General features: G+C 39.8%; 1 protein-coding gene across 4 annotated transcripts in view; it reads left to right on the top strand.

Annotated features, from left to right (window-relative positions):
• Positions 1 to 9594, top strand: part of TSHZ1 (teashirt zinc finger homeobox 1) — a 56481-nt gene extending 46887 nt beyond the window's left edge. For all 4 annotated transcript variants that reach the window (XM_068932034.1, XM_068932033.1, XM_068932035.1 and 1 more), the window contains one exon: positions 4988 to 9594. In XM_068932034.1, coding sequence (XP_068788135.1) covers positions 4988 to 8178 — 3191 coding nt within the window. In that variant the 3' untranslated portion in view covers positions 8179 to 9594. The remainder of the gene's footprint in view (positions 1 to 4987) is intronic.
• The last annotated feature ends 15679 nt before the right edge of the window (positions 9595 to 25273 follow it).

Genomic DNA, 25273 nt, shown 5'->3' with positions numbered 1-25273 from the left:
TAAAATGTATTTTTCTGCTGTAGTGACACTGTAATACACGTGCGTGCGCGTGCACGCACACGCACACACACACACACACACACAGATTTGTAGCATCTGTTCCGTAATTTTTTATGAACATTTGTATATACTAATATAGAAAATTCTCAAGTCCTCCAGCAGGCATGTTAGCCTCTCACAATGTGAGATTTTGGATTCTTTTTCATAAAACTCTCATGGCAGTGTATTCTGGAAACATATATGTAAATATATTTCCCTCTCCCTCTCCCTTTTTTTTTCTTTTTTTTTTTTTTTGTGATGGGAGAGATATGTGGCTATATATTGTCTTTTCTATCTGTACTTTTTTGCCCAAGGTGTGAAACATGTTCTTGTATGTAGTGGAAGTCATCGCCAGCCTAGAGTGCAATTTGCGTTAAGTGACAGTGTGGGTTGTGAAAACTTCTGCAGCTGCTGTCGCCTGTTGGCTGGGTAAATAGCAGAAGCTGTGGAAGTGCATCTGTTGTAGAAAGAAGAATGCTGAATGTTCACAGGGTACCACTATTGTTTAGTCCTAGAGTAGGCCCTCATTTAGCAGAGAATTTTAGGTTGAAACCTCTCCGTATTTGTTGAACCTGTTAAATATGTATTTTAGTCTCACTAATTTCAGCATTTAATTGCTTTACTGGATTGTTTTCTTCAATACTTAAATGTTTTTTGCAAATAAAGTTATTTATTTGGGGGATTTAAAATCAAGCCTTGAAATGGTTTGCTACGTTTAATTTTGCAGACTATTAAAAACAATATAATCATTACTTTTTGTCCTTTTTAAAATAATATATTCCATGCTGCATCACTTTTTTAATGGAAAAGAATACATCTGTAGAGGCACATTTCTTCCGAAGCGCCAATCTGAGGTTAAGAAAAGATCTTATGTGAGAATATTTGTATTTTTAACCACATGCTTACTTACCCTTTGAATCTCTGTTTGTTTTTTTTTTTAAACAATGGATGTATATTTATAGTGTAAATGTTCTTACGGAAGCAAACACAATGTGCAGTACTACTCGCATGTACAATATATAGCGCCTCATGTCCACTTACATTAGAATGCACAGCTTTTAACACTGTTCAAAGATGACAGTATATCTATGGGGAAACACTGACATCCAGAAGGCACATTTTACGGGCAAAAAATATTAGCAAGATTTAAAAAGAATAAAAGAAATACAAACTGCTCCCCTAATTTTTAGCTGTATCTGTAATTTGAAGCTTTTTGCCTTTTTCCAGTGTGTGTTTGCCTGAGTCTGTGCACGTACGTGTGAGAAGAAAAAGAAGGGCTGACGTTATGTTCTGTAATTTCTTCTGCTTTAGGTATAGTTTGTGTTGCAAGGGATCACTGCTTATATGTGCTCTTGATATTTCTGTGTGTTTTCAGGACACATGTAAACCAGCAGAGTCTTTGCAGATGCAGGAATGTCTGGAGAAGATTGCTGAGAGTGTTTGGTCACAGAAAGATACACTGTATGAAGGCTGTCTGTTGATCTACCTATTATAGTTTAGGGAGATGATCTGAATATCTTTCTCTTTTATTTGATGTAGAATAATACTGCTTGTCTCTGCAAGTAATTAGAACATTTATGCTGTGCTGAAAATTCTGAAGCTTACTTACTTATCTGTCAAATTTCTGTGGAGATAATCTTGTTAAAACATACATATTTTTAAGAGTTAACATTTTTCCTTTTCCATGCTTCTGTATTATCTGTAAGAGAAACCGTTTTCAGTTAGAGAATTGCATTGACCTTGCAAAATACCATATGTTGATTGTGTTACTATTTGTCTTACAAACATTAGTAGTATTCAAGGGAAAGGTATTGTGTGTATCCTATGGTAACTAGAAGAGTTAATCAAAATCCCTTTGACTGTAGTAACAGATATTAAACATTTCACATAAATTACTCCCTTTTTGGTTAACAGGCATTATTTCTTCGTGCCTATAATATTTTAGATAACAACTGTACAGGCATGAGGGTGTGTATATCAAGTCAATTCAGTTTTTCTCAGAATCTAGCTCAAAATCTGAGATCATAGAAAATCAGAGTCCTGGCCGATTGTATGCATTTAGCTCTTATACTGCATTGTATATTGGTAAAAGAGTGAAGTCAGTCTTGTGGTAGTCTCAGGAAAACCTAAGACCGGAAGAGTAAGTGAAGGCTGGAGATTTCACCCCAATATTCAATTTGTTTGCTTTGACAGTTTAGCCCCGACCTTCCATGCAATGTTAATGTTTCTTGTGTGGTTTAGCTGCTTTTATTTTTATGGAACAGAAACCTCTCTGCCTAAAGTGCAAAAGTATGAGATTAACACAACAGCCCATCGTAAAGAAAGAGAAAAAAGATATGCCAGTGGCTCAACTTGAGTTTCTTTTAAGCAGATATTTAGATGCTTATATGTAGCAATTATAAAAATACGCATCTTTGTGACTTAGAAAAAGTACTGATGTTGTTAGCAGATAATTCACATGGATCCTTGTAAAACAGTGTATCAACTATAGCAACATTTTGCATCTTAAAACAGTTTTATGCACCTGTTTATTAAAAATATTGGGATATGAAAATGAGTGTAGCTCCACTGAGGTTAGTAGAAGGATAGCTGTTCCTGAAAGCTAAAACTGTGGGCCCCCTCAGTTTTCAGGTCCAGCTTGGTAACTGCTGATCTTTTCTACCCTTTTTTAAAGTAAAAATGCCAGATGGTAACTGTCCATTTCTATCCATTTTAGGAGCGTTTTCGGAGTTTTTTTTTATTTAGAAGTCATTTCTGAATCAGAAACCGTATTTTGTAACTGTTACTTATCTGTCTGAAACTTAAAAAATTCTTTTCTTTGCTGTAACAAATGGCTGAAAACAGGTGTGTTTAATGAGAGAGCTAAGAGATTTTAAACTGTAGCTGTGGTAGGGAATTCCGCTTGCACATGCAGAATTTAGGATTACAGAGGTACCAGCACTATTGTGTTCAAATTCATGGAAAGTATTACAACAGTGGCATTATTGCAACACTATGAAGGTGATTGACTTCTTAGTTCTTTTACTGTTTCTGTATTTTATTCTTTATTTTACACACTAAAAGCATTTTTAAGAATATATTTTCTGGTTTTATGATGCTTTTTTTCTGGTGTCATCTTGGCCTTTGGCTTCTCGGTGATTTTTTGTAGTGACTTCTATTGTGCTTGGTCTTCTCACAAGTCCTTTTAAATACACTTGAAAACACCTGAGGCTGAGGGACTCTACAAGGAATTGTGCCCTGCTTAACAATATTTTTTATAACTGAAGCCAAAATTAGCATCAATTTTTTTCAGAAGATTACAGGACAGATGCTGTAAGGTACAGCATTGCTCAGTACTAGAAGAGCTACTTTCCTATTTTATTTTAAGATATCAGACTGAAGTAGTTAGGAACTACATTAGAACTGTATTACAAAGGTGAATACAAAATGCAGTAGTGGCTATAATACTGTTATTTTTCTAAGAAAATTCTAAAGATGTTTAAGAGAGTGTACAGTATTACAAAGAGAGAAGGTTCTATTTTTCAGAAAAGAAGTTTCAGAATACATCAGCAACTGCTTATGAGAAGAAGCTCAGTTTGTACTTATTTCCCCCCCCCCCGCCGATCCAACAAAACCTCAGCTTTGTTAATGTGATAATACGTATTTTCTTCATATCACATAGGAGCAGAAGTGCCCTTTTTTCTGGCTTCCTTTCAGTATTGTACCCTGCAAGGATGTAGCTGGCTTTTCAGCATGGCTTTCTGCACAGTTGGCCTGACTTGGGAATTTTTTTTCTTTCATCTCTGAAAACTGTTCACAGTTCATATTTGTTTTCTACCTTGACTTGCTTACAGATGATCTACATTCCATTATCATAGTGATTTTTTTAAAGTGTCTTTTATAAAACTGGAGGTAAATGTGTACGAGTATGTTTTCTACTGTGCAATGAAAGTGTACATTTATCACTTAGGTACATGTAAGCCACTTCTGTGAATTGGGCCCTTGGAGTAAATGTGTTTTGATGTAATGGCCATCTGTTCATGAATATCACATTTGCTAGTTTAAAAAATAGTTTGATGTAGATAAACACATAATTTGGTGAGATTATATAGTTTCACCAGGTGGCAATACAATAGCAAAGTTTGATATTTACTGTAAGCCAATAATCAAGCTGGGATGAGGTCTCAAGTTTTATGTTTGTTGCTTTTAAAAATTCTGCTGTAACATTTACTTTTAGCGGCTGACTGCTGTTGTCAAAATGGTTAATGCGGCACCCACATCATATTGGAACAGGAGGCAAAATATATGTCCTAGTCATTTAGGAAAATAATCATAGCCTCGCTTCCCTTTTCACTTGATAGAAATAAAATCTGTTCTACTCTCAGATAGACCGTACAACAAGCCACCAGAAGACCTTGGAACAAATGACCTGACGCTTTTGCCCAGTATGGCTCCATTAGAGTCTGCTGTCAGTGACATGGAAATGGCCCTGGAGGCTATATCTCAGGCCCTTTTGCTACAAGACAACCTTGAGGAGATGGAGTTGGTGCAGCCAGTGGTTGTGAGAGTATAGGTCTGTGGGGCGCAGGTCAGCTGTGCACGTTGCATGCACATAAGGCAGTAAATATACCTCAGTGCCAGCCCATTTTTTCAGCTGATGCAAACTGGTTTATAGATTCTTTGTTTGACTTTGGGTTTAACGCTATGGTATCTGCTGTGGTCCTGGCACATATTTTACTGCAGAAGTCAAAGTTTATTTTCTTAGACAGCCCTGACATCAAATTGTAGCCAGGATGGAGTATGTCTGGAGTGTGTGAGTGATGGTGAGTTTGGTTTCTGGATGGTATCTTTGAAATTTGGCTTTATGGCTACTGCTTTTAGTACAAAAGACAGCGACAATGTAAAATGGGCAGGTTCAATAACTTTGTCTCTTTATTTTTTTATTTTTTTTATCCCTCCTGTATTTTAGCATATGTTCCTGAGGAGGAATTGAAAGCAGCAGAAATAGATGAAGACAGTGTGGAAGATGATGGGCTGTCTCTGGACATCCAGGAGAATGAGTATTTGTGCAATGAAGAATCGGAGATCAAAGAGGCTCAAAGCTACCAGAACTCCCCAGTCAGCACTGCAACTAATCAGGATGCAGGCTATGGTTCGCCGTTTAGTGAAAACAGCGATCAGCTGGCCCATTTCAAAAGCACTTCCTCTAAAGAAGAGAAGGAGGATCCTCAGTGCACAGACAATGTTTCCTATCCACAGGACAGCTTGGCACAAATAAAAGCTGTGTATGCAAATTTGCTTTCAGAGACTTGCTGGTCCAGTTTAGCTTTGGACTTAAAGAAATCCAATCCAACCACCAGCAACAATGGAATCAGCCAGAATGAGAATACCACCAATACTGACACCAGTACCAATGCCCAGAGTACTAGTACCACCAGTACCAACACTAGTACCAGTACAACTACCAGTAGTTCTAGTAACAGTAGTAGTAACAGTAACAGTGGTGGCTCAGGTTATGACTGGCACCAAGCTGCATTAGCTAAAACTTTGCAGCAGACTTCATCGTATGGACTTCTCCCAGAGCCTAGCCTTTTCAGCACAGTACAGCTTTACCGGCAAAACAATAAACTTTATGGGTCTGTGTTCACCGGTGCTAGTAAGTTCCGATGCAAAGACTGCAGTGCAGCCTATGACACACTGGTGGAGCTAACAGTGCACATGAATGAAACTGGACATTACCGTGATGACAACAGAGATAAAGAAGCTGATAAGACCAAACGGTGGTCAAAGCCTAGAAAACGATCACTTATGGAAATGGAAGGGAAAGAGGATGCCCAAAAAGTGCTGAAGTGCATGTACTGTGGGCATTCGTTTGAGTCTTTGCAAGACCTCAGTGTCCATATGATAAAAACAAAGCATTACCAGAAAGTGCCTCTGAAGGAGCCAGTACCAGCCATCACTAAATTGGTCCCTTCTACCAAAAAGCGCGCACTTCAGGACTTAGCTTCACCTTGTTCACCTGAGCCAACAGGGATCACTGCAGAAGCTTCACTGGGTGAATCTGCAAAGGATCAGAAAACTGCCAATCCCTATGTGACTCCAAACAACCGCTATGGCTATCAAAATGGTGCTAGCTACACATGGCAGTTTGAGGCACGCAAAGCCCAAATACTGAAATGCATGGAATGTGGCAGTTCCCATGACACTTTGCAGCAGCTTACCGCTCACATGATGGTCACTGGTCATTTTTTGAAGGTGACCAATTCTGCTTCTAAAAAAGGCAAACAACTAGTATTGGACCCTGTGGTGGAAGAAAAGATACAATCTATACCTCTCCCACCCACCACCCACACAAGACTACCAGCCTCCAACATTAAAAAACAACCTGATTCTCCAGTGGGCTCCACAAACTCGGAGGAGAAGAAAGACCCAGAAAAGGAAAAGACGGCGGTCAGTGATACAGAGAAGAAGATTAAAGAAGAGAACGAGGACTCTGCAGAAAAATTTGAGCCAACAACTTTGTATCAGTACCTCAGAGAGGAGGATTTAGATGATAGTCCTAAAGGCGGAATAGATATATTGAAATCCCTTGAGAACACGGTGACAACAGCTATCAGCAAAGCTCAGAATGGAGCACCTTCCTGGGGAGGTTATCCCAGTATTCATGCAGCTTACCAGCTCCCGGGAACAGTCAAACCCCTTCAGGCTGCGGTGCAGAGTGTTCAAATGCAGCCTTCTTATGCCAGCAGTGTAAAATCACTGTCTTCAGAACACAATGCACTCATCCATTCCCCAGGCAGCCTCACACCTCCACCTCACAAGAGCAATGTGTCTGCTATGGAAGAACTAGTGGAGAAAGTTACAGGTAAAATCAGTGTAAAGAAGGAAGAAAAGCCTCTGGAGAAAGAGAAGAGTTCTCCAGTCAAACCTATGTCACCTGCTGCTAAAGAAAACAAAGACTTCCCCAAATCAGAGGAAATAAGTAACAAACAGCAGCAGAAAAAGAGCTCTGAGACAGAGGTTCAGAAGGTCAAAAAAGATAGTCCAGCAGAAGCACATACACCAAATGGTACAGAGCCACTCAAAGCAAAAGTTGCAAATGGCTGCAACAATTTAGGAATCATCACAGATCATTCGCCTGAGCCATCCTTCATTAATCCATTGAGTGCTTTACAGTCCATTATGAATACCCACTTAGGCAAAATTTCTAAGCCAGTAAGCCCCTCTCTGGACCCTTTGGCCATGCTGTACAAAATCAGCAACAGTATGTTGGACAAACCCATGTACCCAACCACTCCGGTCAAGCAGGCGGATCCTATTGACCGATATTACTATGAGAACAGTGATCAACCTATTGATTTAACAAAGTCCAAAAACAAACCTCTTGTTTCCAGTGTGGCTGACTCTGCCTCTTCTCCGCTAAGGGAGAGCGCCCTGCTGGATATTTCTGATATGGTGAAGAACCTCACGGGGCGTTTGACACCCAAGTCTTCAACTCCATCTACCGTGTCAGAGAAGTCTGATGCTGATGGGAGCAGTTTTGAGGAAGCTCTGGATGAACTGTCACCAGTACACAAGAGGAAGGGCAGACAGTCAAACTGGAATCCTCAACATCTTCTGATCCTTCAAGCGCAGTTTGCTTCCAGCTTGAGGGAGACGCCAGAAGGCAAATACATTATGTCGGATCTAGGTCCACAAGAGCGGGTACACATCTCTAAGTTTACTGGTCTTTCCATGACCACAATTAGCCACTGGCTGGCCAATGTGAAGTATCAGTTAAGGAGGACAGGTGGAACAAAGTTTTTAAAGAACTTGGACACAGGACATCCTGTTTTCTTTTGCAATGATTGTGCCTCTCAGTTCAGGACTGCTTCTACATACATAAGTCACTTAGAGACACACTTAGGGTTTAGTTTGAAGGATCTATCAAAGTTGCCACTAAATCAGATTCAAGAACAGCAGAATGTTTCAAAAGTCCTTGCAAACAAGACTCTGGGCTCACTTGGAATTGCTGAGGAGGACTTAGGCTCCACATTCCAGTGTAAGCTCTGTAACCGAACTTTTGCAAGCAAACATGCAGTCAAACTGCACCTTAGTAAAACACATGGCAAGTCCCCAGAGGACCATCTGATCTATGTAACTGAGTTAGAAAAACAATAGCGTCCAGGTAAGCAGCCAGGTATGCAAGTGACCACAGGAACATTGCACTAAACTTCTTCATAGTACTGCACTAGGCCTGACCTGAGCCTCTGAAATCAGTCTTACTTTTGTTGCTGAACTGCCTATCTGGACCTTGGTTTTTCTTACACATATTTTGTAGTTATATTTATATGCTCTTTGTCTGATCTGTGCATGGTTATTTTTTTGTTTCTGTTTTATTTTTCGTGAGTCAAAGTCTGACCTTTATTTTCAACATCTGTCCTTGATGTTAAGCTATCTTTTGTAGAATATAGTGGAAGACACTATTGAGCGACATTAATTTAGCCGTAAAGAAAGACACAAAGAACAATGATAAAGAGACATCCTAAAATTACAAAGTTGCCATGACAATAAAGGTCACAGAACCTGATAGTGTCAAGTTTTAACCCTCTGAGAACTGTAATAGCATTTCTGTGCCTTTCCCAATGACTAAATAAGTAAACAAGGAAAAACAAAACAAAAAAGGCTTAAAGGCATTTCATTCAAATAAAAGCCGTGTCAGAAACAAAACTTATTTTTTTTAAATGAATGAGCTTTTCTTTTTAATGCAGAACTGGTTTGTGAAGAAATTGTGCATGCAGTCCTTGGAAGAAGGAGAGCTGTGTAGTGCTCAAGGGGTTAGGAAGCCACAACTGTATAAGTTAAATGATGATGATGATGATAATAATAATAATAATAATAATAATAAACGCAAACCAAGTTGCCACTATGCCCAAACCCTCTGGATGCTGAAAATTGCCACTTTTTGGCGACAAAAAAAAAAAAAGTATGCAAGCTGTTATTTAAAACAAGTGTAAAAATGCTCTTTTTTCTTTTTTTCTTTCTTTTTTGTTTCCTGTAAAATACTGCAGTTTATAGTTATTTACAAATGTTAAGCTTTGGTACAAGCTGACCTTTCTATAGTGTGCTGCATTGGTAAATGAAAACAAAACAAAAAAATGGGGCAAATGTTGGATTCTGTTCCTTGTAAATTGCCAGCATCAGCTTAAAAAATACATGTTACATATCGTACCATTTTAAACTGTTCAACTTTCTTTGTACCTTCTGGCTGTATGCTTTCTCTTTTAACTTTTTATATTGTCATTTTATATTCGATTTCTGTGTATATAATGTAAAACCACACTTTTTGAATAAAATTTAGTTCCTGCAGCTCGATATAAATAGAGAAATTTTACTGGCACCTGCATCTTTCGAGATGTATGTACTTAAAGGAACTATCTGACAAAAAATAAATAAATAAAAATAAAGCAAGCAATGCACTATGAATTATACATTTTGATGTTTTATCATTAATATTGTACAGTACATTTTGGTTCACACAATTAAATCCACTGTTTTCTCAAGTGTAAAATAAACCCACATGCAGTTCTTGATTTACATGCATTGTCATGTCGTCATTATTTTGCCTTTGAGGTGTTATTTCAGCAATAAGAGGTATCATTTATATAAGAAACCAACAAAATCTTTTTGAAATAATTTCTCGTGGTCTGTATGCTGACATATTTCATTCTAAACCATAATACTAATGACCTCTTAAAAGAGGTTTGCAGTAGACACATAGTCTGAAAGGTACAAAATCTTTGGGGCTTTATTAATTAGTGGTGGGCATTCTGTTTATCACTGAAGTTTAAGATGGGGGCTGCAAAGTTTTTTTGCTAAATTAATCTTCCTATGCGGTATGACTGTAGTTGTAGTCATTTTCTGTGTGCATTCAAAAACCGCCTCCTCCCTTCTTCCTCAGGCAAAACACCTTTTCATTTCAACAGTTACACAGTAAGATGCTGTGGCTTCTGCCCCTGTAGTCTGTTGAATACTATGGTACTTGCTTTTCTGGCAGTGGTGAAGACCTCTGAGGCTTTGACACCAGTTTTTACTTACAGTACAAGAAGACAGACCTGTGTTTCTCTGTACTTTTTAAATATTACATTTTGAGGTAAGCTGAGTGCTATCATATCAGGTGTTTCCTGTAATCTTTATTTCTGTTCTGTTGAATGCAGATGTCATTTAGAATGTAAAAGAGAGCTGTCAGAGCCTTCAGTACTCTATCTCCTGAGTGCTTTGACAGTTACAGTGTATGAAAGCCTGGGATCTGCTCTCCGTTACACTTTTTGGAGGGGCTATTAAATATGAGGACCTAGCGGGGTTTGCTTTCACACAGTATTAGTGATACTATTGTGGTATATATGCTTGTATGTACATATTCTGCTCCTTCTTCTCAATTCTTCTGAAAGTGCTTTAAAATATAGTATCTTTGCTTTCACACACAACACAATTCTATTTTTAATCTTTACTTTATTTACAGCCCCAGAGATAGCCATGCGTTTTTCTGTTTCCTGCAAGCGGCTAGCAGGTCCAGGTCAGCTGTATTTACGTAAGCAGGAAAGTGCTGGGAGGCTTTTAAATGCCCCTTAATTTTTCCGTTGGTAAATACCTATGTCCTTCAGGGGAACTAGCCACTGAGATATTTCAGTTCAATTACTGGATGATTATGCACTTTAGGCCCAAGGGGTGGTAAGGAAGAGTAACAGTTAGGCCTGTGGCAGTAATACTGAGTCTTTAAATAATAACCCTTTGAAGTTTTGTTTTGTTTACCACAGGGCTGCAAACATGTGATTATAGGATATGCTGTATTGCATTGCAGTAGTGGGTGAAAAGGTTGAAAGGGAGAGATAATAGCTGTAAAGTGGGTTTGAATCTAATGTAAATCCATTAAAACTCATTTTGAAACATGGCATGTAAAGTGAGTTCTCAACACCAGGTGACTCCCTCGAGAGGTGTTTATGACATTGCTAAATCCGTTCAGTTCTGATAGCTTCAGAATTGGACAATCACTCATCATCTGTGCCAATGTCTGAAGAAAGTCCGTTTAGAATGAAGCTGCAGTTTTATCGGGCGACTGTGCTGATATAACACTTTCTAAGACTGAAATACAAAGTGGATGAGAATTTGAGTACCGTAATGTTTTACTTGCTTAACAAAATGCAGCAGAGAGACAATATGATCTTTAATCTTTCTTTTTTGCAGCTTTTGTTTGAATATTGTGTTTCGGAATAAGTTCCTTTTTTATTTTAAATTGGGCACAATTTGTTAAAACTATGTTATTCTTTTCCTTAAAAATTGGTTTGCAAGTTAATTTCCTCTTTATTTCAATAACGTTTCAACAAAGGTAAGTTGTTGCTATTCTAATAGTGGGTACTAAAGCTACTATACAGACGTGACTGTGTAACCTTTCAGGATTGCTCTTGAAGAAAAGAAGTGCAAGAAAGATCCTCAAAACCTGTAGGATGTTCTGTAAGCATTCATATATATTCAGATATATAGAATATCAGATATTCAGAATCTGTTGTACCTGAGTTTTTTTCCAAAGACCTTTTCAGCCAATTTTTTCAGTAATACATTGCTGCTGTTTACATATTTGCTTGCATCTTTGCATCTGTTCTTTGAGGGGAAGGTACTGGTTTGTATATTTCACAGGTTTGATTTCTGCTTCTGTGTACTTTTCTGTATTGCTGTTTTGAAGCTGATGCAAACCATTGCAAATCTGAGAGATCTGTGTATGGATAACATTAGTCCTGAATGAAATGAGGTTTTTTCTTTTAATTGCATTTGGTTGGATATTCACTAACGTCTTCTGCAACATAACTTTGTTATGATTTTGTCTGGATAGTTATGCTTGTAGTAATGACAGCAGACATAATCTGTCCTTATCATGGTGGCCACTAAAATGCAATTGCAATCAAATATAAATGCATAAAAATATAGGCATTATCTTGCATTAAACTAATTAATGCACAGTGCATCAGATTTTTGCCTGCAATTTAGAAATCCATCTCAAATTTGAGCACGTTAGATTTTCTTAAATAATATGGCAGGGGTCCTGGTTAGGAGGTGTCTAAGGAGAGGCCAGTTTCCATGTGGAGTGTTCTAGCAGCTCCATAGATGTATGTCTCCTGGCTGATTCAGTTTTGAGTTACTCTCCCAGCATGAAAGTAGCAGGAAGCAGGGTTTTACCATCTGTTCACTGAAATTTAAAACAGGGTCTTTTTCTGTCCATGTATGAGAATAGAATGCTAACCCCAACTTACTGGTCAGATACTAATTTTGATAATTTGACTCTGCCAAATTTGCATTTTCTCTGCTGTTATGATTTAGTTCCTTCACACTGCGTTTCGTGTTGTTTTATGCAGTGTTTTTCTCCACCATTGTGTAATCACCTTCATCCTATAGGTAGCTGTAGTGAACACATTCGGTTGGCCTTCTGGGATGAAAGATGCGCTTTCAAGTAAAAGGTAATATTGTAACTCAATGAAAATACCGGTACTCAAAACTGGGATTGTTGTGACAAAGGAGAATATTTTACAAGTCTATTTAAATGATACAGATTATCTAAGGTTAGCATCATTTGTGACAAATGTTTCTTTATCCAGCATCTTCATTAGCTTTGTTTCTGACTAGTAATGTAGCAAAACCAATTTTAGAATAGTTTAGCACCAAGAAATCAGAAGAGCAAACACTGATACATGGCTAATGTACCTTTTTGCTTTCAGGCAACCAATGTTAGAATAGATGGTAATTATAAAAGCTTTAGACCTTCCCACTGAAAATGAGGGACTCTAGTTATTCTATCATAAAGATGACTTTTTTTTTTTCTCTTCAGTCCTGACTAGTGACCAGCTGAACCAGAGTTAGCATTGTCAAAATGTGTCTAGTAGGCTTTAGTCCAAAGCTGTAGTATTGTAGTTGGTACCTCTATTTTTCCCTTCTCTGTTAAAAATACAATATTTAAATTTGATTAGTCATGGCCCAGCTGTCAGGTCTTTTATGGTTTTTATTTCTAGAGAAACAAAAATTTTGGGGAGGATTAACTGCTAAAATTATTTATTCTTTTAAAAAAGCATTTCTCTAAATTGTTCAGGGCTTAATGGGATGACCCTCAGTACCCAATTTTAAACGAATTTTGTATAGTGATAGTGTTCTGCATTTCTGTCCTCAATGGTTGTGTCTGCACTGTCTGAAGAAGGAGGTTAAAGCTTGATGGGTTCCTGACCAGACTTGTCAGATGTAGGATGTCTATAGCTTAACGCCATATGGATACTCTAGTAGGGATGGCTAAAGTGTGGTTGCCTGCAACCCATCTGCTCTTGTAGAAGGAGCCCGGAGCTGATTCATTCTCTCAGAATAGCCTTCATGATGAAACCTTAAGGGTCAATCAGACCTATGGGGAGACTCATCCATAGGGCAATTTAGGAGCAGATGTGAGCCAACCTTGAGGGTCACAGAGGTGGAGGTGGTCTCTTTCAGCCCGCTTGACAGCTTGTCAAAAGCTTGCTCCTTAGAGTGTGTACGAACTGTTGAGTGGTACCTGTAGTTCCTGCTCAAAAGATGACACACATAAAGGTGGAATCCCAGAGAGCAGCCTGCTAAAAATCATAGTCAGGAATAGCGCTCAAATCTCTTGACCAGCAGGTAGAGGCCTAGCCCCTAGAGCATGCTCTCAGGCACAGTTCGTTTCTGCTCAGACAGTTTATAATCAACACAAGGCATGCAGTTGAGTTCAGTCCAATATAATCTGGGACGGATGATCCGATAGCTAAGTGTGAGCAGTTTGTTTCAAATAAGTCCACTAGTGGACTAGTGGGTGTTAAATCAGTTTGGCAAAATGAATTAACCTGCCAGCTGGCAATTCCATTTCATTATATCATACTGTGTATCGTCATGCTCAAAATCCCTTCACCCTTTGACATTCCTTTTCAGAGAAGCTTGGATATTCAAGACTGCATAGTGCTGGGATCAAATAGTGGTCCTGTTGAATTATTTAAAATCATGAGTTTTTGTACTTTTGAATGGCAGGATGCATTGCTGTATCTTGGAAATGGACATAGTCTTCTTCTGATCTGGACTGACAGATTGGATCACACACCATTTGCCATCATTCGGCAGCTAGTGGAGACCATTGCTGTAAAATTCGGAAGACCGTGGAATTAAGACCCAGCTAGAAAAAAAATGGGTTTTCTGCTGTGCGCACTTCCCCCCTCCCCCACCCTATAATACTGCATAATGTATTTTGGATGTACAAAAAAATTGTGATTTAACCTGAAAATTTCTAGGTAGCAGTGTTCTGTTAAAACTAGCATTTTTCTTCAAGTCCTGATCAGACTTAGTTTATCACTGCAAGGTTCCAACACGTAACATCTTATTTGTTGTCATGGAAGCAGTGTTACAAGCTCAGTGTCAAGAACATCCTCTCCCTCCACCCCAGCCTCCAACATAGCAAGGATAACTGGCAAAGTGGCTCTGCAAGTCACTGTCTTTCTGCAAGGAGGATGACGGGCACTGGGTGGGAAAGGAATGGGGCGGCAGGGGAATTTGATCTTGATGAAGGGGTGCTAAATTTTATTGTTTCTGGATAACCTCTTCTGTTCAGCTGAACCAGCTATGCCTTGGAATACAAAAAGTGGCTCTTGAAAATGCTGCCTTTTGGCTTCAGGACCCTTGGCATCTCATTGCTTAGTGCTTATACAGGTGAAAAAGTTGTGTAGTAGGTCATTTCTGTTCATCATAGTTTAGAGGAGAAAGTTACACCCATTGCAGTAGGGCGTGAGATTCAGTAATGATTTTTCTCACTGGTGTAAGTCACCACGCTGGCATTTTCATTCTGCACTTTTTTTCAATTCAGACTAAACAACTTTGGAAGCAATTTAAGCCAAACTGCAAAAAGCCACTGTAATAAGAGGAACTGTCCAGGGCTGCTGTGGCTGGGAACCTGCTTTACTGTACCAGTATAACTATAGTGGTTTAACTGGAAAAATCTCCCTGTAAACAAGCTCTAAGCTTATTAATGTGCAAATTCTGAAACTAAACAACGCTGCAGCCTCAGACACTGCCCCAAGTTTCGTATTACTTGGCAATCCAAGGTCAAACACACTCAGCATGTTTGCAATGGGCACACTGTGTTAATAATTATATATAGTAGTATCAGAGTGTGTAGCATGATGATAAAATGTGGTTCAAGGATGCACTGTATAGCACATTTCTTTTTGCAGTCATGTGTGTCTTTATGTTCAAGGGAGAGTTGTATTCTTAGCTGCCTCCAAAGTGCTGTCTTGCTAAACTTTGTGATGTTTAGCATTAACTGTCTCTACTGTTTCTCATTGCTACTTTTCTGTGGTGGGATAATTCGAAAAATTAAATAGCTTAGCTCTAGAAAAAGGCAGCAGGTCTAGACTTAACATTGCATAGGGATCCTCTGCCCAACTTTTGGAGGTTGATGAGTGCCGTATTTCACATTTTTTTAAGGGTCATTTTTTTGACAACTGGGAATCTGGAAAAGTGCAAAGAAGAAATAGGACTGAGGAACAAGTAAGAACAGAGTCTAATGATCCACTGCTCTCAAAGGGAGAAAAGCAGTATGAAAAAGAACTGGATCTTGGAGATCCACTGTGAGAAGACAGAAAAGATAGGAAAATAAGTGATAGGAGAATAATTGCTATTAACAAGAGCAGAGGCCAAGGATTTTGAAAGCTAGGACTGAGAGGAGTGAAAAGAGAAAGTCTGGAAGCCTTCGCCTGTTAGCAAACAGAAGGGACCTAGCTAGGTAAAGCTCAAAGGAGCTCTGTGCTGAGATACGAGCATGCCTGAGTGATGTTCGGGAGGCTCTTTGCCCTATTCCGAAAGTCGTGAAATGAGGAGGCTGAAAATGTTTCAGGAAGGAAACAAGGATTTATAGTGGACAGATGAAGTATTTAATGGAAAGACTTCACAGTTTGAGAGTGAGGATTGTCTGTTCAGAAGCTGGAAGGTCTGGGTGAGATAAAGATAAGGAGGGAAGCCTGAGCAAAGAGTCTCAGTGAAGTGTGGTGGTGAGTGCAGTTTACCTAGTGTTGCAGAAGACAGGGAGAAGAACAGTGAGGAAGGCTTTGCGTAGGGGAAATCTGATGGTTGTTTCATTGTTGTTGTTTCTTTTTTCCACTTGCATCTTTCTCAGAGCAATAACTACATCAATTTTTTATTGCAATAGCAATCAAGTCCGGGGACCTGAGTATGCTGGTTGTTGTAAAAGCACACAGGAGTAGAAGTTACCATCTAATTTAAGACACGACATAGCAAGTGGGTATAAAAGCAATCAGAAACAGGGGAAAAGGTGGCACAGTTTCATAGACTAGCCATGGGCATAAGCTGAGGCTTCTCAGTCATTTGATTTTTAAAGACATTATAATAGATATGTTGCAGTCTCTCCTGGCCATCCACCTACCTGCTCTCAGCTGGCAACTTCCCGATTGATATCTGGGCATCATTTTAAATGAGCACTTAAGGTTGAGTATCAAGGGAAGGTATTTATAGTTTCAGCAGGGGGGGTTGATAGCTATTCCAACCTCAGATGGGAATTGGATTACATGACAGATCAGGCTGCCTTCCAATTTTATCCAATACTAATGATAAGGTGGAGCGGGGGGAAGGGACAAGGACAGCTGCAACTGTATAGTCCTTTTAGGGTTAAAGATCCTAATGCTTTAAAGAGAATGTCTAAAAGAAAATTTCTTTCTGAAATAATTTATGGAAATGCCGTGCTCCCTTTGAAGGTTCCATGTCACTGCATGGCACTACGCAATGTTCTCTTTCTTCACCTGTCAGGCAAGGACCACCTCGAAGAGTCTCACTGCTGATTACTAGTTAATTGTCATTAATAAGTGACAACTGACATTATGGGGGCTTAATGCAGAGAGAACAGAAAAGAGCCACAGATATTCTAATGAGCTGACTCCTACGTGCCCTCTATTGTTGTCGAAAATGAGGAGCTGTCGTCATTGTTCAGGAGATGGGCTTCAATTGCTCTGGAAAAATATTCTCTTTTAATTTCTTTATGCATAGATAATTCCTGGTGCACTCTCTCTCCCTCTCTCCGTCTGTCTCTCTCACTCTTTCTTTCTCTCACATACACACACACACGCACACACCTTTTTATGAACAGTGAAAACTTCCACTGGCGACATACAATATGTATTAGACTACAGTAAAGCTTTTTAAGTGCTTTGATTTTGATACACACATGTGTGAATGTATGTTTACACACATACACACAGATTATCTATACATAAATCATCAAGATGGTTAATTTATTTAAGAATGAGGAAAGGGGTGGGTAGGGAGAGCTTCATCGAGAAAATTAAGCAAAATGGGGTGGTCAAGGTTAAATGAGCTGATGTGTTAAGTTAGAAACAGGGAAGTTCTGGTCTGTTGCTAGTGTGAGGAATTTTGAAATTATGGTAATGAGTACACACACATTTTCAGATACAAGTACCTAAAATTAGGCCCTTGCTCTTAATTTAACTAGTAGCTAAATAACTTCATGATTCTCAAAACTGTCAAACAGCCAGGAGCTTCCTGGGAGGCAGTGGTGGCTGCAGATGCTCCACACTGACTGCTTAAAGTCAAAATCACTTTTTGCACACTTTCTGAAAATCTCAGCCAGCAGAGGGCCAGACATTTGGGGGCATTATATAATTAGGCATAAAACTCTTGGTTACATTTCCAGAGAATTTTTTGAAAACTATAATTTCCATTTTTTTCAGCTTACATCAGACAAGTATGATCTATGTAGGATAAACTGCCTTCTGAACAATGCTAGATGAAATGTATATAAAAAAAGAGAGACTCTTACTTTGCAGATTTGGGATAAGCAGAGTTGCTGAGGCTGCTGTGTGCTGTCAATCACCACTGAAAGCCTCTCCAAAACTCAGGAGATCATCAGTGATGCTTGAGTTAAGTTTAGGTGAAATGAACTGAAGCCAGCAGTGTTGTTATGATGACGCCAGCTTCTCCTACCAATTTTGAAGCAGCACAATCACCTATATCAAATCTCTGAGTATGGCCAGTACTTGAGGTCTAAATTACAGAGGAAGATTTTTCTATTTTTACCAGTAAAAATCCAAGAGTTTCCATTCAGCAATAGTGAAGTGCATGCCTGTACTGCTCTCTAGCATTTAAGGCTATGCAGGTTTGTCTGAGAAGTGGCTTATCTTTCAACTATCTGTACAAAGAGGAGAGCCCATCATTTTAAATAGAATTTTGTTTCCATTGCCTAGCTCAAGTTCAAAACTCAAGACTCACAGAAGAGAAAATGAAAATGAGATGCCTCTCATATTGTGCTTGGAGCAAAGACATTCATTAGCATTCTCTGTCTTACTGCCTGCCAAGGCCCAAACAAAAGATACAGTGTGGAACAATGGCCTGCAATGAGGAACACAACAGAAGCAGCAGTGCAGGAAGCCTGCCATTTCGCATGATTTGGGGACCTGGAGCCAATATACAATGGCTCGAGCACATGTGTGGAAGTGCAAAACCAATGATGGTAGGTCTTCAGTTTGTTTTCTGCTGGGCTTCCCATTGAGGTCAATGAATACTGTCTTACATTCCCATAATACAATTTGATGGATTCTAATTCCCAGCTTTGTATGTGGCCTTGGATATGACCTCTCTGTGGCTGAATTTACCTAAGAGATAAGATAATGCCTCTGTGGCAGAGAAGGAGCATGCTGTAATCTGTGGTGAAAGAGTTTGTAATAGTGTGTCGGCATTTCTTGACGTTGCCAGTGTCTTTTCAGTTACTACACTGTCTTTAGCATTTTCTTTTGGAGAATGCAGCTGAAAAGATCACAGTCCAAGCCATTTCAGTTCCTGAGGCAAGAAGGGTGAGCTTGGTGCTCTTTGTGGTACTTCTCTACCTTCTTACCCTCTGGGTTAGGGAAGCTCCCACTGCCCCACTGTTAAGCTCAGACTAGGGTCACAGCTGCCAGGGCAGTTTCATATCCAAATCTATCACAGCAGTCGTTACTGTCCTCATAATTCTTCCCTTCTTGCTACATTTCTAGCTGTAGCAAAACAGTATTGGCAGCTTCTGGGAACTTCTATGCCTCCTGGACCCCAGCAAATCTGATTTTGGTTATCGGTGATGTCAGCTGAAGTTATTACGTTGATTGGAATGGGTAAAAGTTGGGGCCTTAGGTAGACTGGGTGTTTTATTGCTTAATACTGTTAATCTTATTAATGGTACTAAAATGTAGCAAAAACTGATGGACTTGTTCCTGAATAGAGTCATGGCCTTCTTTTTAGAGTCCTGTGGCATAAACGTTAACAACTGTTCTCCTGCCCTATGCGCTTTTTCCTTCTCAAATGAGAGTCATTGACCTTATTGTCATCATATATGTGTACTAGAGATTGCCACTCAAGATCTTTGAGACATTTTAGCAAACACTGTTAAATTACTACAAGCCTGGCTGTGGTATTCTTCTTTAAATAATTTACAGTCATTAAAATGACAGCAGACTATCTCCAATTCTGGCATTCTTTCCAGTTGCTGTCTCTCAGATGCCTATGTGGGATCAAGGTAAAGCTGGGTCTATAATGATGGATAACCCTTGCAGAAAGTGGTTTAGAATAACCCAGAACAGACAGCAAAACCAGAACTGGAGATAGTCTTATCTCACTTTTAGACCTGTAAATTATTTAAGGGAGCACTCCAGCTCCAGGAAACTGAGGTTACAGCAAATATTAAGCTTCCTGTATGACTATTCTTCTTGTGTCAGGTGGTGTGGCAGAGTTTATTCACAGGCGTTCAGGGGCTGTGGAAATAATCAGAAAATGAGCAAAATATTTCATTTTCTTTTGTTCTTTCTCATGTCAGATTTGTAGAGAACTGAGGTTTGAAGTTTAGGGCCCTTTGCATTGAATTCAGGTCCATAAAAATCCCCGTTATGGCTTGAAAATGTGCTGAACTAATAGATGCATTGTCAATAGAGATCATTACGACTTCACAAAATGCTCCGAGTAACAACATATCATTTATCTAATCAAATGCAAGATGGTCCAGTCCAATGATTGTTAATAAATAACCAACACGATGAAGCTGCGCTACGTGAAATGCTCAGTGGTTGCTCGTGCAGTCTATCTTGCCCTTCTTTCCCCACACATCCTTGCTGGCATTCCCCCTTCTTTCCCCACACATCCTGGCTTGATGTATAAAATACACATGAAAACAAACTGGGATAACAAATACATATATCTGCTGCTGATACTTAAGAGGAAGCTTCTGCATTGTTTTGGAGGGGGCTGCTTGATTGATTCAAGTGATACGAGCAGGGCAGAGGGTGCTGCAGCTCCTGGACTCACCTCCAGTGTGCCCTTCACAGGGAGCAGTAGGAGAGAAGGGGGACCCTCCTGAGGGCAGCTCAGAGCAGCAGCTTCATTTAGCCCCCTGGAGTCCACATCTCTCTGTTGCTTTCACTGGCAACTATGCAAACTAAAATAAAACTAGTCTTTCCCTCTCTGCCTCCCCCGAGTCAGTGGTAAAGCCTCCGAAGACATACGCAGCAGTCCTCCTTCCAGGCAGATGCCTCCAGGATCCTTCAGTCACCACAGGGCATGTGGACACCCCCTCATGCATGAAGCACAAAATCCTGCAGTCTTTAGTAACCAACACAGAGACAGGCAGGAATAAGAAAATAAAGATCATTAAGAGAGTTGATTGTTCATTTCAAAGAGTTAATTTCTAGAATTTAGAGGTGGAAAAAGTGTGGCTTTTGTTCCTGTAATAACTTTTGCCTTTGGTTTCTTTTTAATATTATGCTGACGGTAAGTAGGTAAAAATCATATTCATTTGTGAAAAAGCATTTTTTACGTACTGTATATAACAATATCAGGAGATGGGGGTAGAATTTCAAAGTGGTACTTTTCTTTAGTTCCTTCCCTTTCAATAGCTGTTGTTTTGATTACTCTATGCCTTAGGCTATCATTAGAATCTTTTTGTGTGTGGAAGTATTAAGTCCATAAATATGAAAATAAGCCTGTAATTGACCCATGGACTGAATTTATTTCCATTAGATTCTTCTGCTAGTATAAAAAGCAGAAACTGGAAGAGTGATATTTATGTGTGCATGAAGCTCCCCAGCACTGATGGTATATCATATATTTGATAACAAGGTTATGTTCTTAAAGGGACTACTCAGCAAGACAGGGTGGAGAAAACAGGTGTCTTGTTTTAGTTTTGAAAGCAAAACTGGGTACAGCCATAAAATACATGCGCAGCACATACCATTATTTTGATTAATTGGACTGCTAGAGAACAGCTTATAATGAAAGCTGATCAGCATGTCCCAATCAGTCTCATTAGGTACCTCTGCAAACACCTGGAGAAAGGCAGACAATGGAGGATGCTTTGGAGCTGAGAGGAGCGGAGCGATCTACCACTGAAAACACCAGGGTTGCCACACCTGCTTGTGTGCTTTAACGGAGCTTTACAGTATGCGGGGAGGTTTCTCAGTTAAATGGAACATAAAGCTCGGCTGCCTTCTGGAGAGCTTATGTGCTGTTGCAGTGCCCTATGCATCATGTGTAATATTCCAGTTGTTGCCTCTGCTTGTAGCCACAGCTGTAGTTCTGCTGAGCTGCTGCATAAAGTTTTCCAGGGTTGTTGGGGTTTTTTTTTTTCCTTCTGGATTTTTCCACCTTCCCATTGTGTGAAGGGGCCATATGGCACAGCTATTACATCAGGACCTGCCGGCAACTCCCGCTCAGACATTACACTGAAGTAGAGCTGTAGTTTGACGAAGAAAAGGGGAGAGAGCGAGAGAGGTTACTTCAAAGAACAACCCAACCCAGATTTTCAGGCCTTTTGCTGTGCACTAAGCACCCCCCACCAGAGCCCCGTTACTGTCTGCCCCAACCTGCTTTCCGTGAATGGCATGAGCCCCTGCCTGGAGAGTGCCTGTCGGCTGGCCCTATAGTCCTCACCAAGGTCAGTCTGGCAGGGGTGTTGAAGCTTCCTCAGTGCCATGGCTTTGCTCAGGTAACAACACTCTGCAGCTTGCTCTCACTTCAGTCTGGAAGGTGTGTGGCATGGCATGGAAGGTACGTGTGTGTTTCCATATATATTTTTTCCCTCAGTCTGTCTCTTCTCTTTTTTTTTTTTTTTTTTCCACCATGTGCTGGTAACTGACCATTAGTATAGCCCAAAGGGAATCATACAGTTATACAAAGTGTAATTGAGACATTGAGGGTTTTGTTCATCTGCTAGACTTAAAACAGATCTAAATTTGTATCAGAGGGTTAAAAGCAGAAAAGGATCTTTCAACAACTTTCCTATTTGTTTCTTCTAGTAGCTGTAGCAACCGTTATTAGCATTAGCTTAAATTAATGGCCAATTGTCCTATCATAGTCTAAGAAATGGTGGACTGTGAAACCAATCCCAAACAAGATCCTGAGTACCTAACACATCTAATTAAAAATAAAGAAATGAAATGGTGGCAAACAAAATTGGTATCTGATCTCTAGACAGTGATGAGAAAAGCAGACAGGAGGCTTGATCATGAAACTCTTCTCCCATCGGGCAGGAAGTCTCCACAGTACAGGCTGAAAAGGGGTACCTGCAGAAATTATCTGGATCATTAATTACCTCCTCAGCCATGAGTTCCCCTCCATGCGTGACCTTCCTGCTATTAGGATCACGTTACTTCACAAGAGAGGAAGATTCTGTGCTGAGTGGTCTCAGATCAGCACGTAGTGCAACGTGCACATAGAGTAAGCATGGCACAAGTAAGCCATACTTATACTTCCCCTCCATGGATGTGGTTCATTCAAAAACAAAGTCACACCAGTGTTGACAATGAGGAGCACCTTCTACACTGCTGTTTTTCTGTTTTTGTTGGCAAGTAAATAAAAATAAGAGTATAACATTGGCTAGATATTGCCAACACCTCTTTTCTGAAATGTCATGTGATATTGTGACCAAGTTTAAAGAAACCGCTGCTCTACCTTAGAGACCTCAGAAACCAGAGCAGAACATCCAACTTCACTGTGGAAAACCCATTCACCAGCTGCCTGGCACAAGCAGGCTTCAGCCACACCCATCAGCATCCAATGTGCTGGAGTCTTCTCAGCCCTGTTTCAGGTCAAGGTGTGATGGAAAGGTTGGCTATTGTTGCATGGGTGGGTGCACTCCTGGCCATAGAGAGAAGCCATATATCCAGGCTTATAACCAAGCACAGGGAGGCAACAATATGGGTGGTGTGTGACCAGCTACCACAAAGCTCTTGTGGGTGTTTAAGCAATCAGAGCCAAATAGCTTGCCAATGCCCAGCAGCTTCTAGTGTTGTTGACATTCATGATTTCGTTCCAAATTTTGCAACATCTGGTGTTATTCTTAAAGTCCCAGTGTCTGTAACCAGGTGGTTAGAGAAGAAACGTATTTAAGTGAAGTTTCTTGCCTTCATATGTGCTGATAAAAGTTTTAAGATGTTACCCTAAAGCTTAGTTACAGTAGAGAAAATCACTCCTATATATTTTTACAAAATCTTGTTAATTATTTGCAATTTTTTGTTGATTACCTATTTTCAAGCTGTCATTTCAACTCATCGCCCTCCTGTTCTAGTTTTAGTTCATCATGCTGGAGTCATGATTGGGTGTGTTATTTGGTTGCAGTGCAGCAGGCATTGCTAGAGAAATGCCACAGGGGTAAGAGCTGGAAATGGGGAAACAAGAAGAAATCTGTTACCGGCAAAATCTGTGGATGCAAGAATCTTCTGGTGGTTGTTATATCTGAGGAAGAAGAGAGGCACTAAACCTTGTTAAATGCGTCAGAAGGTCTCAAAGACTTAAAGCACCGTTAAAGGCTGACAATAGCATGTGTGGTATTAGCCACATTTCTGCATAGGGGGAGGGAGGCATGGGAAGGCTCACCTGGCAGCTCATGAAGTCAGCAATAGAAAGGATGGTCTAGGATGTTCTAGGAGCCTAGGTCTGGGGTGTTCTGCTTCCTGATCTCCAGCCCTCATCATCGAACACGTTCCCTCATCACCATTGTGTCAGCAGAGGAGTGGGAGGAGACATGGGGCAAGGCTTTTCTGTGCCGCTCTTCATTGCCGTGCTGGGATTGCTCACAGAGGAGAAGAGCCGGAGCAGGAGTGGTCCGTAGACAGTTAGCTTTCTCCAGTAAGGGGCACATTTTTATCACTGAGTGGAAGAGTAGCCACACAACTCCCATTAACAATAACGCGATTGCGTACGTGAGTTCCTATTCACTGTACTGAAAATTTACCCCTAAGGGTCCACATAAATTTGAGCTGTTGACCATGTGAAATGTTCTTTTATGGGCAATAAGGACACTAAAAGGCAGCTACATGTTTTCTTAAGCCCTGGCCACATACCAGTATTTGTCTGCATAATTCTTCAATTTTTCTTCCCAGAGACTTCATGCAACGCACACATTGCTTATAGAGTACAGGCAAAAAATGGTTTTAACAACAGCATACTTTGTTATTAAATTAGGCCTTGGAACTATAATTCCCCTCTCTGTATTTTGATGAGAAACCCTCTGCAATGTTATCAAACTAATATATTGTAGCAAATTCTGTGTCTGCTGCCTGCGCCACATATAATATAAACTGTATGAGAAAACAGCTAACTTCCTAAAGAAATTTCTCTCTCTCTCTCTCTATTTCTTACTAAGAAACAAACAGCTCACTGGCAGGTTGAGTATTCATGCTGCTGAACCTTACCTTTTATTTGATTATGTAAATGGAGAGGGACTGTATTCTACTACATCTTGGCAAAATTTAATTTCTAGTTTACGCCTAAAACTCTCAACCCCCCAGAAGATTAGCAATTGTCAATAATATTGCATATGTGTTCTTTCACATGCTTTCTTTCACGCTTTTTCTCTTCTCTTCTCTTCTCTTCTCTTCTCTTCTCTTCTCTTCTCTTCTCTTCTCTTCTCTTCTCTTCTCTTCTCTTCTCTTCTCTTTTCTCTTTCACCCTTTTTTTCTTGCAGTGTTATCAGACTCTTTCAAATAACTAGAGCAAAGAGTTATGCAAGGGAGGCGTATATTCTCTCAGCAGACATGTTTAGCATTTTGAACTCTACAGTCGTAAACAATGGACATGCATATATTTTAAAAAGAAACTTGTAGTAATTTATCTTAATTTAAAACTGACTATTCCTGCTCAGCCTTTTTTTTTTTTTTTCCCTCTTGGAATACTACACACACAATTCCTCAGACAATCTCCT

This window comes from Struthio camelus, chromosome 2 (genome assembly GCF_040807025.1).
Source record: "Struthio camelus isolate bStrCam1 chromosome 2, bStrCam1.hap1, whole genome shotgun sequence".
In the NCBI taxonomy this organism is placed as follows: Eukaryota; Metazoa; Chordata; class Aves; order Struthioniformes; family Struthionidae; genus Struthio; species Struthio camelus.
Note: the sequence above shows the minus strand (reverse complement) of the source record. Positions and strands in the feature narration are given on the sequence as shown.